This window comes from Ranitomeya variabilis, chromosome 7 (assembly GCF_051348905.1).
Source record: "Ranitomeya variabilis isolate aRanVar5 chromosome 7, aRanVar5.hap1, whole genome shotgun sequence".
In the NCBI taxonomy this organism is placed as follows: domain Eukaryota; kingdom Metazoa; phylum Chordata; class Amphibia; order Anura; family Dendrobatidae; genus Ranitomeya; species Ranitomeya variabilis.
This window is the reverse complement of record NC_135238.1, coordinates 67970267-67984452: the sequence shown is the minus strand read 5'-3', so window position 1 is coordinate 67984452 and position 14186 is coordinate 67970267. Positions and strand designations below refer to the sequence as shown.

General features: G+C 43.9%; 1 protein-coding gene across 3 annotated transcripts in view; it reads left to right on the top strand.

Moving 5' to 3' along the window:
- ABAT (4-aminobutyrate aminotransferase) overlaps nucleotides 1–4268 on the top strand; it is a 122081-nt gene extending 117813 nt beyond the window's left edge. For all 3 annotated transcript variants that reach the window (XM_077275246.1, XM_077275248.1, XM_077275247.1), the window contains exons 15-16: nucleotides 2545–2656; nucleotides 3813–4268. In XM_077275246.1, coding sequence (XP_077131361.1) covers nucleotides 2545–2656; nucleotides 3813–3934 — 234 coding nt within the window. In that variant the 3' untranslated portion in view covers nucleotides 3935–4268. The remainder of the gene's footprint in view (nucleotides 1–2544; nucleotides 2657–3812) is intronic.
- The last annotated feature ends 9918 nt before the right edge of the window (nucleotides 4269–14186 follow it).

Below are 14186 nucleotides of genomic sequence, written 5' to 3'. Positions count from 1 at the left end.
TAATAAATTTAGATATTTTCTATAAACACTCTTATTGGGTTCTTTTCTGTATTTTGAAATCCCCTTCTTTTGTTCTACTGGTTGTTACATAGTTACATAGTTATTAAGGTTGAAGGAAGACTTTAAGTCCATCTAGTTCAACCCATAGCCTAACCTAACATGCCCTAACATGTTGATCCAGAGGAAGGCAAAAAAAACCCATGTGGCAAAGAGTAAGCTCCACATTGGGGAAAAAAATTCCTTCCCGACTCCACATACGGCAATCAGACTAGTTCCCTGGATCAACGCCCTATCAAGGAATCTAGTATATGTACCCTGTAACATTATACTTTTCCAGAAAGGTATCCAGTCCCCTCTTAAACTTAAGTAATGAATCACTCATTACAACATCATGCGGCTGAGAGTTCCATAGTCTCACTGCTCTTACAGTAAAGAATCCGCGTCTGTTATTATGCTTAAACCCTCTTTCCTCCAGACGTAGAGGATGCCCCCTTGTCCCTGTCTCAGGTCTATGATTAAAAAGATCACCAGAAAGGTCTTTGTACTGTCCTCTCATATATTTATACATTAAAATAAGATCACCCCTTAGTCTTCGTTTTTCCAAACTAAATAGCCCCAAGTGTAATAACCTATCTTGGTATTGCAGACCCCCCAGTCCTCTAATAACCTTGGTCGCTCTTCTCTGCACCCGCTCCAGTTCAGCTACGTCTTTCTTATACACCAGAGACCAGAACTGTGCACAGTATTCTAAGTGTGGTCTAACTAGTGACTTGTATAGAGGTAAAATGATGTTCTCCTCATGTGCATCTATGCCTCTTTTAATGCATCCCATTATTTTATTTGCCTTTGTAGCAGCTGCCTGACACTGGCCACTGAATATGAGTTTGTCATACACCCAGGTCTTTTTCATTGACGGTTTTGCCCAGTTTTAGAATTAAGCACATAGTTATACATCTTATTACTTCTACCCAAGTGCATGACCTTACATTTATCCCCATTAAAGCTCATTTGCCATTTATCAGCCCAAGCTTCTAGTTTACATAAATCATCCTGTAATATAAAATTGTCCTCCCCTGTATTGATTACCCTGCAGAGTTTAGTGTCATCTGCAAATATTGAAATTCTACTCTGAATGCCCCCTACAAGGTCATTAATATGTTAAAAAGAAGAGGGCCCAATACTGACCCCTGTGGTACCCCACTGCTAACCGCGACCCAGTCCGAGTGTGCTCCATTAATAACCACCCTTTGTTTCCTATCCCTGAGCCAGCTCTCAACCCACTTACACATATTTTCCCCTATCCCCACTATTCTCATTTTATGTATCAACATTTTGTGTGGCACCGTATCAAAAGCTTTTGAAAAGTCCATATACACTACATCTACTGGGTTCCCTTGGTCCAGTCCAGAACTTACTGTTGGTATAATCAAACACATCCCTATTGAATTTGCATTTTTTCACTGAAATAACTGATTCTTCTAGGGCGTGTAGTTTGGATTTAAGGTCTTTTTGGAAATCTTCGAATTGCTGATTTGTCACTGCAGACTTTAGTGATAAAAGGTCTTTATCCAAGTTGATTTTAATAGTGGATAACTCCTCATTCTCATGCTTCACTATAAGTTGCATCAATTGCTTGGAACAGGTAGATAATATCAAATTCCAATCCTTTACAAAATCATCACTATATACTGTGGTAGGAATTTTTTAAATCCGTAAACCTCTAGGAATAATATCCTGTTCTAAATAATTTTCCAGGGTGGTTTGGTCCCACGAGATGCGAGTTTCATTTAAAGATAACTTTTCTATTGTGAGCATGACATTTCGTATATCCGGAGAAGTGTCCATATTTTTATTCACTAAATGAAAGACCTGTGCTGCACGTTTCCCTTCTCGAGGGATCAATTAGAGACTCCAATGAGTTAGAATTGCTCCAACCACCTGAATTTGTGAATAGATCAGAAGTTGTGCAAGATAAAAGCTGTATAGCATTAAAAATACGGCGTTCTTTCCAAATGATCAAAGAGAATTTTCTTGATCAAAAAGTTAATGTCCAAATATTTCAAACCAATATCGTTAATCACGACTATGTAATTATGTGTACTTGCACTCACCTGTTAGTAAGGGTTTTATGGGCAATGTGTTTTCTTCACCACTGCACTGAGGATTAAGAACACGTAAGGTGTTCGAAACGCGTTCAGTGGGTCATGGCTGTTCGTTCCCAATGATTTTGTTGAGCTTCAGCAAGTAGCTTTTTAATCCTGATATGTTCCAATAAAAATTTTCATTTTTTCATTTTAATTCCGGAGCTGGAACTCCTTTTCTACTACATCTGTATGAAACCACCTACCTGAGCGATGTGTCCACATGGTGATGATCCTTCTCTTATATTGCCCATATATCGCTTTCATGCTTTGTTCATTTTGTGCAAATAGTCACCTAAGATGTAGTCTTCCCCTTTTTATCTACTATGAATTTAATTTGATGTACAGAACTGTGATCCATTATATTTTGGGGTGAACCATGTGACATGTCGGTGTCTTACAGTCCCGCTATCCGCATCTTGTGAGCAGAGCCAGGGGCAGAGGGACATTCTGTTCGTTTGATGCTCCAAATGATGAGACTCGATCCAAGTTGATAGCCCAAGCAAGAAACAAAGGTAACGCAGCCTGGTATTTGACTTTTCGCTGAATACATACCAGCTTGTCCCCAAGTCAGGTGCGCAGACTCTGTGGCGGCATCATGGATTGTAGGAAGCGGAAATGTGTCCAGCACTTGGCCAGGATGCCAGATGACCCCTTCTGATGGAGCATATCGCGCTCTGTTTATCTAGTAAAAAATCATATTGATCTTTTAGGATTGCTGCCTCCTATAGTCCGTTTTCTTCCTCTCTGAAGAGGCTATTTGCATATTTAAATTCCTAGGGGAGCATTGCATGGCCTATAAGTCTCCTTACGTCAACTTGGTGCTCTCCACAAGGAGAAAACTTCACCCCTTAGACCCTTTGTCAGAATATAACTTAATTTTCTCCAGTAAGCCAGCCAGGCACGATTTAAATGCCATTTACCTGCGGATTACCCCCAGAGCTGCAGGTTTATGGAGGTGATAAATTTCCTTTAAAGAGGACCAATCACGTGCCATAAATAAGTATTTTGTTACCTTGTATAAATGTTGTTAATCTCCTGAATGTGGCATTGTTTTTATTGTGCTCATACACTTTTCCTGTCCCAAGATATAACCCTCACTTCCCTATACAAAAATCTTAGTATTTTAGCCAAGTGGGTGTAGGCATCAACTCCTCTTTATGGGCATCGTCTTGATCACCACACCCAGTTGGGACAAAAAAGATTAGATTTACGTACAAGAAATAGGCAGCCATATCTCAGGAGTGATGAGATGAAAAAATAAAAACCAACACCAGATTCAGGACAACAGCTGCCATTTCAACAGGTAGGGTCACAGGTTCTCTTTAAAGGGGTTGGGGCCACGAACAGGGAATTAAGTTATTGCTGGGACTCTCCTGATCACTAGAACGAGGGATCATAAACTCTGGTTCCTGGTAGCCTTGAATTGAGCTGTACTGCATGTGTGTGACCACAGCTCTACTACAAAGTCGGTGGCGGGTGACTGTAGGAGGTGGCGGGTGGCTGTAGGAGGTGGCGGGTGGCTGTAGGAGGTGGCGCGGGACGGCAGGAGGTGATGCGTGACTGCAGGAGATGGCAGAGTGCTGTCCTTGGTTGTCTCTCTGTCCGTGGTTATGTGTGTACCTTATGTACAACCGATAGATAACATACTGACCTATTTTATCTTTTTAGGTGTTGTGCTTGGAGGTTGTGGAGATCGGTCCATTCGGTTCAGACCAACCCTGGTTTTCAAGGAGCACCATGCACACTTGTTCCTAAACATCTTCAATGACATCCTGGCAGATTTCAAGTAGATTTCTATTCCGCTTTATTGCCTTAGTCCAAAAGATGGAAGAGGTCACGGAATAAGTTCTGTCTATTAATCTCTACTACCATGTACGCACAAGTTCAGGTCGCACAACAATGGATGGGGATTATTTTTTTGCTCTCAAGCCAAAACCGTGTCTCCATAAAAATCAGTTTTAATGTGCCACAATATATATTTTCATAAGAAAATTTAACTTTTTTTTTTTTTTGTAAGTGTACACCTTGCTGTGTTCAGGGATGTTATGGAATATGAAGTATTAATATTGTTAATTATGGAACACTCAGACTGTGAAATGAATACTAATACTTTAAATAATATCCGATCGGTGTTCGTGTCGTCTTGTATTACTAATTAAATAAGGAATTCTTGGGCCTGCCCTATCCCATGTAATGTCGCCACAACGGGAGGAATTCCCTATAAGTCTTTCATTTCAATAGCTGGAAGATAATATAAATGTCTACTAACTTAACACCGCCATACAGCCTGATGTTTAGGATAACCGAGGTCCGCTATGAACATAACGGCTCTTCCTGCATGTGATATTGTACATAGATATTTCGTAGCTTTTAGGTATAATATCAGAAATATTTCTAGAGGTGATACAGTATACTTCTTCTAATGAGCACTTTTTTGTACAAAGATCACACTGAGCCATGTATACAGATACATCTAGATAGTGTATTCATTCAGTTTGGTGAATTGACAGGTGATTCAGTGTTTTACATCGTAAGAAACGTCAAAAATTGTCTTTTGTCTTCAATGTCAACGGCCATTAAAACCAATCTGTCAGATGCCGGAGTGTCCCCAATCACTACTATAGCAGTATAGGTGCTGATTTATTTTCTGAGCTTACTAAATCTACAGAGTTTGAAGAATCTATCAAGAATTGTAACCTGCAGTGTCCCCCGGACTAGGCCTATCTTAGATCTTCTAATGATGTCCCCCCAGGGTATGACTGACAGCCTGCATTATGGTGCTACCATAACTAGTATAGTATGCTGGCTGTCAGTCATGCCCAGGAGAGGTGTGGTACAAAATCTTAGGCAGGACTAGTTCAGGTGAAGACGCCCACTGGACTAGTCTTGCTTCTGACACATCAGATCAAAGCTTGATTCTTCAACCAGAAATGTGCATCTGTACAAGAAGGCAAAGTCGGGACCGAGTGGGTTCCCTTTTAAGCCGAACTATCCATCACTTCTATATAATAGAGGCGGCCATTGTGCTATGACTCTGGTTTTCCTGTGTTCTGGATTGTAAGGGCATGTTCCCTAGATGCATATATGAGTCTTACCTTCCTGTCTACAGGAGGGTAAATCTGCTGCTAATACAGGACCAGTATTGTGGAGGAGATCTGATGAAATCTCACTTACATGCTGTGGAGAAGGCTTGTAGTGTAAACTGACTGGCACTATAGATATGATCTCCATCCAGTGTCCATTTATGTAGCCAACCTGTTCACTGAGCCAAAAAGCTGCTAATTCCCCTGCCCCGGTCTCTGGAATACTGTGCGTCGGACGTGCATGGACCAGTTAACATTTGCTGCCCACTTGCCCTGACTATCCCTACTGGTCCTCCATTACAGTCTCCGAGCTGGTTGTCTACTTAGTGGTGTGGTGGACGCCTTATCACTATGAGAGAATGCATCAATCGGGACAACTTCTGTAGCCACGGACTCCCCAAATCTAATGTCAGGGACCCAATTGCTGCCAAACATGTATCAAGTGCAAACCTCTAATTGGATTTCCTCATTGGTATTTACATGTTTTCACTATAGGACCCCATTTAATGAGGCTCTATGGGTTCAAGTTATCCGCTATCCTTGGGCTAGGTGATAATGTATTGATCAGTGGGACGTGCCCCAGTCGTCAGAACGGGATACCAATATTCCCATTAGAATGGAGGCCCAGTGCACATAGTCGACCACAGCCCCATTCATTCCCTAGGGGTTGCTTTTTCTGGCAACCCCATAGGGAGTGAATAGAGCTGCAGTTGGGCTTGCACATTGCCACTCCATTCTAAAAGGAATAAAAGTTCCTGGTTTTGTCCTTCTGTGCAGGTCCCAGGGCTCGGACCCCTGCCGATCAAGAAGTATCACCTATTCTGTGGATGACGATTAACTTGTTTTCACAGAAACCGTTAGACATATGATGTAACAGTATGTCATACGCCGGCTCCCTGACTTTGATGTGGACTCTCAATCCAAGCCTGCATCTTTCCCAGCAGATGATGGTTAATTTATTCAGCCATCATCTGCCTCTAACAGCTCTGCTCCACCCGTGGCTGTTAATATGTTAAATGCCGCTGTAAAATAACGGCAGTATCTAGCACGAGCCGGCAGGGGTGCGTGTCACATCATGCACCCATATGCATGCCGAGACGTGATCGCGGGGCGCTGATGGGTTGCCATGACACCAGGGAATCTGCTGAAGAACCCTGTACCTGTCATGACGAGTCTCCTGTGAAAGCCAGCGTTTAGCTGGCTTTCACAGATCTTGATTTTTCACTATACATAGCGATCGGATGATTGCAGCTTCAAGTCCCCTAAGGCAGTGATTTTCAACCTTTTTTGAGCCGCGGCACACTTTTTATACTTAAAAAATCCCGGGGCACACCACCAACCAAAATGGCACAAAATGACACTAAAACAGTACATACTCTACATATAGTTAATAATATAGATTCTAAATGTATTTATACTCACTCAGTGTGAATATACAGCGTTTCCGCGCTGTATTTTCCGCACCATGTTCACAGCGGATTTGGTTTTCCATAATTTACGTGGTACTGTAAACGTGATGGAAAACTGATACGAATCCGCAGCGACCAATCCGCTGCGGATCCGCAGCCAAATCCGCACCGTGTGCACATAGCCTAATTCTAACCCTAATTCCAACCCTAACCCTAATTGCAACCCTAATTCTAACCCTAATTCTAACCCTAGCCCTAAGTGCAACCCTAGCCCTAAGTGCAACCCTAGCCCTAAGTGCAGCCCTAAGTGCAACCCTAACCCTACCCCTAATGGAAAAACAAAAATAATTATATTTTCTGTATTTTATTATTGTCCCTACCTATGGGGGTGATAAAGGGGGGGGTTTATTTACTATTTTTTTTTATTTTGATCGCTGTGATAGAACTTATCACAGCGACCAAAATGTATAGGAACGAATCTGCCGGCCGGCAGATTCGGCGGGCGCACTGCGTATGCGCCCGCCATTTTCCAAGATGGCGGCGCCCATGGAGAAGACGGCCGGACACCGGGAGGGACATCGGAGCTAGGTAAGTATGGGGGGGTGGGATCGGAACACGGGAGGGGGGGGGGGAATCGGAGGACCGGGGGAGCGGACAGGAGGGAGGAGGGGAGCGGACAGGAGATCGGGGCAGAAAGGAGGGGGCACCATAGTTTAGGGAACTTTCCCCGTGGCACACCCGACCATGTGTCGCGGCACACTAGTTGAAAATCACTGCCCTAAGGGGACTAACAAATACAGTAAACAATGAGAAATTTTTCCATATTTTTAAAAACATTTAAGTCACCCCATTAAAAATAAAATATACACAATTTGAATTAATGCATTGAGTAAAGTCAAAATATAAAGTAAAATAATCTGATCAAATGATGTACAAACGCCAGAATTACATTTTTTGGGCCACCAAACCCTGCAATAAAAGGCGATCAAAACCTTGTAACTACCCCAAAATTATATCCGTAAAAAAACATCACCTTCGGGTGCAAAAGATAAGGCCTCACACAGCCCCTTACAGCGAAAATTGAAAATGTTATGGGTCTCTGAAAATGGCAACAAAAGCAACATTTTATTTTTACAAATTTTCTTTCACCACTTTAAAAAAACAAACAAAACTACACCTGTTTGGTATCTGTGTACTCGTACCGACCTGGAGAAGCATATTGTCAGGTCAGTCTTACCGTATAGTAAACATGAAAAATTAAATAAATCGAGGGATCGCACTTTTTTGGAATTTCCAGTGCATCAAATGATAAAATTGTGTTAATCAAAAGTACAACTTGTCCCGCCCAAAAAAAAAAAAGCCCTCTTGCCACTATGTGGACAGAAAATTAAAAAAGTTATGGCTTTTGGAGTAAGGGGAGGAAAAACGAAAACAAAAAATCTGAAAATCGCCCAGCCATGATGGGGTTTGAGCAACAATTTGTCCCATTCTGTTATGTAATGTCTCACATTCAATCCATCTGCATAATATTCAGGTTACTGAGATAATGGATGTTTTTGTGTCTTAAAATCGCCATTTCAAGAAAAGCCACAAATAATCTCAATTTTGTTTTGTCTTTGCAAAATCTGCATTGTAAGCCATACGTCTCAAGACATTGTATGCAGCTCGTCCTAACCAGCCCATAGAAGTAAATCAGAATGGATGAGATGGCTGCATTTGACATTTTATTACTCATTAGTGCATGCCACGTCTCGTGGTAATGGCCACCGCTCCGCCACTTTCCATTCAGATCTACACTTATCCAAAATGGACTTTTCCTAAAACAATCCCCTTTTTTGATCTACTAATAGTGTAAGGATACCAGTGATTGCCAGTCTTCTACTGACCATGACTAACGTGTATGTAGCATGTTCAAAGCTTGTAATGAATGTGGACCCTCCACACTAGTCATTTCTAGGCTTTTTTTTTTTTTTGGGAGGGGGGATAACTTTAATGTATATAACATTTTTACACATAGGAGCCCGCATTATTCTGTACTCCAAATATGAAGGAAATTTTAACCAAACTGACTTGACTGATTACACTAGGTGCTTTCTAAAAGCAAGCGAGCCGTTTACAGTGTATGAATAGTGCCAAACATGTCAAGACGAACTGCACCTCTGTGTTCATGTCCAGAAATCTGTGAATTTAACCGCTTTGTGTGTTAATCGGTAAGAAATAAAATGTATTTGTAAGTTTATTATCCTGTTTGGCAGTTTATTTGTCTGGCGCCGGAGTAAAACCAAGCAAATGAGCCGGAACATGTTGGTAAAGGTGCAACGTGTTGGAGCCTGTTCACACTGTGGCCATTTAACAGACAAAACTGGAGAGAAAAACAAAATCAAAATGATCATATACCCAGTAGTAAGGTAATAGTACATGTAAATAAATTAGGGAACTTAGGTAACACTATTTTGATCACAAAAGCATAAATCTTCCCACCGCGACAAGGTGTACCCAATAGGGACGGTCCTATCTGTAGCAGTCAGGGCTGTGGAGTCGGTAAGCCAAACCTCTGACTCCTCAATTTCCATGACACCGACTCCACCAAAATGGGCTCCAACTACGATTCCAACTCCACAGCCCTGAGAGGGCTGTGAAGTCGGTAAGCCAAACCTCTGACTCCGACTCCACAGCCCTGGTAGTATTAAAATCTCACCTTGTGTCATCTGACCTCAGTGTAGATGGGTCCATGTACATAAATTGTCATCTTAATATAGATGGGGGCTGAGCAGGACACATCAGTACCAGAGTAAGTATTAAAGAGATTTTTTTGATAAAATAACGATTTTGTTTGACAAATATAAAAGATAACTTTCAAATTTACTTAGATGATCAAAACTGCATAAATTGCCCGATTTTAGTCCATGCCAACTTGATTCTGGAAGTTCGGTGCTAATCCTACATGACACAGGCAGGATCCTGTTCCTGAGTTATCACAGCCAGTCATGTGATGAAGGGGGCAGGATTTTAGGCTCAGGTTATTAGCTAAGCCAGTCTCCTTCTCAGTCCCTGAATCTTGATCTTGACACGTGACAGAGCTGACTTGGTTAATGAATGGTCTCTAATCTTCTAAGCTGAAACTTGTAAAGATGGGAGATTGATCAAGTTAATGTGTCATTTCTAAAAATGAAGGTGGCGCACAGCAATCCATTATCGGACAATTACAAAGCACATGGGCACAAAAAAGACGCACCATCAAAAAAGTTTCAAGGAATACGCCTGGAAAAAAATTCAATAGGAAAAAGAAACAGCATTCAATTCAGGTGAAAAAAACATCACGGTTCCATTTATTCTGCCAACGATGTGATGTTTCGACCAGCCAAAGGTCTTGTTCAAGCATTAAAAACACCTATGGATGGTCGGTGCATCACATTTTATGGCAGAATAAATGGAACCGTGATGTTTTTTCACCTGCATTGGACGCTTTTTTTTTTTTTCTACTGAATTTGCCATTTCTAGTTGGTGCCATTCTCTATTTGGTCGAAAGCATAACATTTAAGACTGGCACCCATGGCAGAAGAGAGGAGAAAAATGTTAAGAGGCAGGCACCTTGCACAGTAAGCAGGTCATCCTCACCAAATGCTTGTGTCCTCGTAGATTTATGACCATCAGTACTACATGGGCTCTGGTGATCCACAGAGGCTGTGTTGGGTGTGCAGTAGTGATGAGCGAATAGCATTATTGCTCAGGTTTCCCCGAGCACGCTTTCGTTTTCCTTGCCTCAGCTGCATGATTTATGGCTGCTGGACAGCCTGAATACATGTGGGGATTCACTAACAAGCATTCCTCACATGTATTCAGCCTGTCTAGCAGCCGTAAGTCATGCAGCTGAGGTGAGGAAAACTAAATCTCCAAGCACTAACAAATACTAGGGGAGACCCAAGCAACAATGCTATTCGCTCATCACTTTGCTTCTACTAGGGCAGGGGTCGGGAACCTATGGCTCGCGAGCCAGATATGGCTCTTTTGATGGCCGTATCTGGCTCGCAGACAGGGCTCCTACCTGTCTATGGGAAGGATCAGTGGCGTAGGAAGGGGGGTGCGGGGGGGGCGGTCCGCCCCGGGCGGCACAATGCGGGGGGCGGCACAATGCGGCGGTGAGTCAGTGGCGTATCTAGGGGGGCGCAGCCGGCAGGGGGGCGCAGTCGGGCCGCCTAAAGCGGCGGTCCGCAGTGTCTCCCCCGGCGGCTGCATTCTGTCACCCCCCGCACTGGGAGTCAGCTGTTCTCTGTGCCGACTGTCAAGCTGACAGCCGGCACAGAGAAGCTGCGGCGCGCCGGCTCCCAGTGTTCAATTGTACTCGTATCTGTGATGCGAGTACAATTGAAGCTCTGACTGCCGGGTCAGAGCGACGCCAGCAGCGTGATCAGGTCATGTGATCACGCTGCTGACGTCACTCACCTGCGCGGCAGAGCAGGAGCTGCAGATCGACCAGGAGACACAGAGCGGTGGAAAGTGCTCCAGTGGAGCTGAAGACACCGAAGGTGCAGGGGGGGATTTACTGTGAGTGGGGATGGGGGGCATATAATATTGTGGGGGGATTTACTGTGAGTGGGGATGGGGGCATATATTGTGGGGGGGATTTCATGTGAGTGGGGATAGTGGGATATATTATTGGATTGGGGATATTTAATATGAGTGGAGATGGGGGGATTTATTGTGGGGGGAAATTTAATGTGAGTGGAGATGGGGTATTTATTGTGTGTGGGGGGAGATTTGTCATGGGGATGGGGGGATTTAATGTGTGGGGGAGATCTGAGGACACAATATGAAGAGCAAAGGGGGAGATGGGGGGGCATATATGAGGAAACAGTATGGGGGATGGGTGCAGACAGCTTGGGGTCAAACGGGGGAATGTATGCGGACACAGTATGACTAGCGATGCGAAAAACGTATGTGGACAGAGTACGGGGAGTGAGGGTGTTGGGATGTGTGCATGCGTAGCATGGGGGACAGTGTAAGGGCACAGCCAGGAGGGGACAGTATACAAAGGAGGGGGAGTGTGATGAGAGAGTACAGTATAAATACTGGGCCCTATAGGGGGGACACAGTGTGAGAGGTCAGTGTGAAGAGGGGTCCGGTATAGAAAGGAGAGGTCAGTGTGAAGAGGGGTCCGGTATAGAAAGGGGAGGTCAGTGTGAAGAGCATGTACCATAAGACAGACAGTGTGGGGGTCATATTTTATGCAGACAATATAGTGAGGGGAAATTTTTTATTCAGGAGCATTATAATGACACTTGTATCTTTAAGGGCGTCATGTGGAGATTTTCTGCAAAAGAGCGGAGAAGATGGAAGTCTGCAGAGACAGCTGTGGATGAGAAAACTCAACATGGGGAGAACGGCTCCAGAGGAGACGTCATCTATCAGGTACCTGGATGTAAATGTTATTTGTGATACTAACTCTCATGTTTTTATTTATGTTAGGAGCATTAAAGGGGATGTCCAGGTTTGTGATGAGTCTGCAGTCATTCTTTGTGACTGCAGACTTCTGACTTCTCACAGTGCGCCCTGCACACTGTCAGGATTCTCTGGTGCTGGCGATTTACATACATGCGGTCACGTGCTGACTAGACATGTGTGGCCTCACTCTATGAAAATGAACTGAGTGAGGCCGGGCACGTCTAGTCGGAATGTGGTCAGAAGTATACAAATCACATGCTTGTGCTGACATGACTGTCCACCGGCAAGGGAGAATCCTAAAAGTGTGCAGTGCATGCGTTGTGAGAATTCAGAAGCTGCGATGTCAGGATTCAGCTCCGCAGGTTCCAGTCGTCGACACATGGAAACTTCACTCATATGCGATTTTCATACTCATGGTCCTGTGACAACGAGCTTCTCTTCTGCTTCTCAGTTTTTCACTGAACATTGGGAGCTTAAGGGAGAGGAGCTCGTCGGTACATGACTAAGTGTGAAAATCGCATACGTTCTGGGGGGGGGGGGCGCCAAACTCGGGAACAGCCCCGGGCGGCAAAAGCTCTAGCTACGCCCCTGGGAAGGATGCATGCACCGCGCTCCATCAGGCCGCGGTGCACGCTGATATTGGTAGTTCTTTGATGGCCTGATAAGCATTGGCGGCAGTGGTGAGCGGCAGGGAGCATGGACTACATTTCCCATAACTCCCTGCATAGCCGCGCCGTCTGCAAGCACGTACGGCTCTCACGGAATTATATTTCAAAATATGTGGCGTTTACGGCTCTCTTAGCCAAAAAGGTTCCTGACCCCTGTACTAGGGCATAGGGAAGGATGGGGTATGGCATTTATTTCACAGGCGGTGAAGACTGCATATTGTGGAAAAGCTTAGCGTCTGAACGAGATCTAAAAGCAAATTTATTGTCTACAATCACAGCTCTAAGGAAGGATGGCTCAAGGGTCTACTCCTCTCCTAGCCATTGACCAGAACATGAAGTGGTTGGGACCGGCTACAGTGGCAGAAGCTGCAAGTATGTTAATGTCAGCCTGTGCAATATCGAAAAACTCCATGAGTCCTTTCACACACCCCGTACTCACTGTGGCTATAGACTTACAGAAGTGGACCGGGCAGGATTCTTTGGTAGAATGTCCCCCATTATGGCAGATGCTGACACACAGCAGCCAGCTTCTAAGGTTGCTTGCCTCTTGTAAGGATATGAGGACAGTAGGACTACACACATCTGGCCTTCGGTTTGCCCAGCTTCTTGTGTAGCAGTGTTAGAACAGGATGTACCCTATATAGAATTGTTGCTTTGTTGTGTAATACCAATATATTCCATGATCGGTCCATAACCCAAATAGACCTAACAATCTTCAAAAGAACCCAATGATCCTGATGGGATTATCCTCCTGACCCCAGCACAATTTCTTATTTTTCATAAAAAAAAAAAAAAAACACCACTGAAAATCAAAAAGGGAAAAAAAGTTATAGTTGGGCCCCATTGGTCAGCCTTAGGCCCCTTTCACATTGCATTCTTGCCCACGTGCAGTGGTCCCATTAAGGCTTGTGTCCAAATCTCCTGCAAAACGCGACTTTTTAACCCAAAGTGATGCAAGTCAGAGTGCACGTTGACTGTTTGTACCATTATAGCCATGGCCCCATTGACATAGATGACTGAAACCAGTCTTGAGGGGGTTACAGACTCAACCCCTGGCGGGACCACTGAACGGGTACAAACACAATGTGAAAGCGCCCTTAGGTACCGCCGATCTCTTGGTTTTCTTCTTCAGGCCTAACCCATTTCATTTCATATTCAATGCAAGCGCTCTTCTTACAACAATAAAGGGATTATCTCAGAATATATATTTTTTTAAACTCTGTGAAGTCAAATAACCCCTCTAAGGTAACTCCACCATGCCTTCACCAGTGTAAACTACATTTCCCACAAAACCTTGCTTCTTCTCCAGGCTCCATACTTGGATAATATTAGCTACTTTACTAACTATTCTGTGATCAACTAGTGGTCCCTGGGGCAGAGCTGACAGGAGGACACATGGTGCTGGGCTTTGTTTCTAATATTATATCTCATTCTCATCTC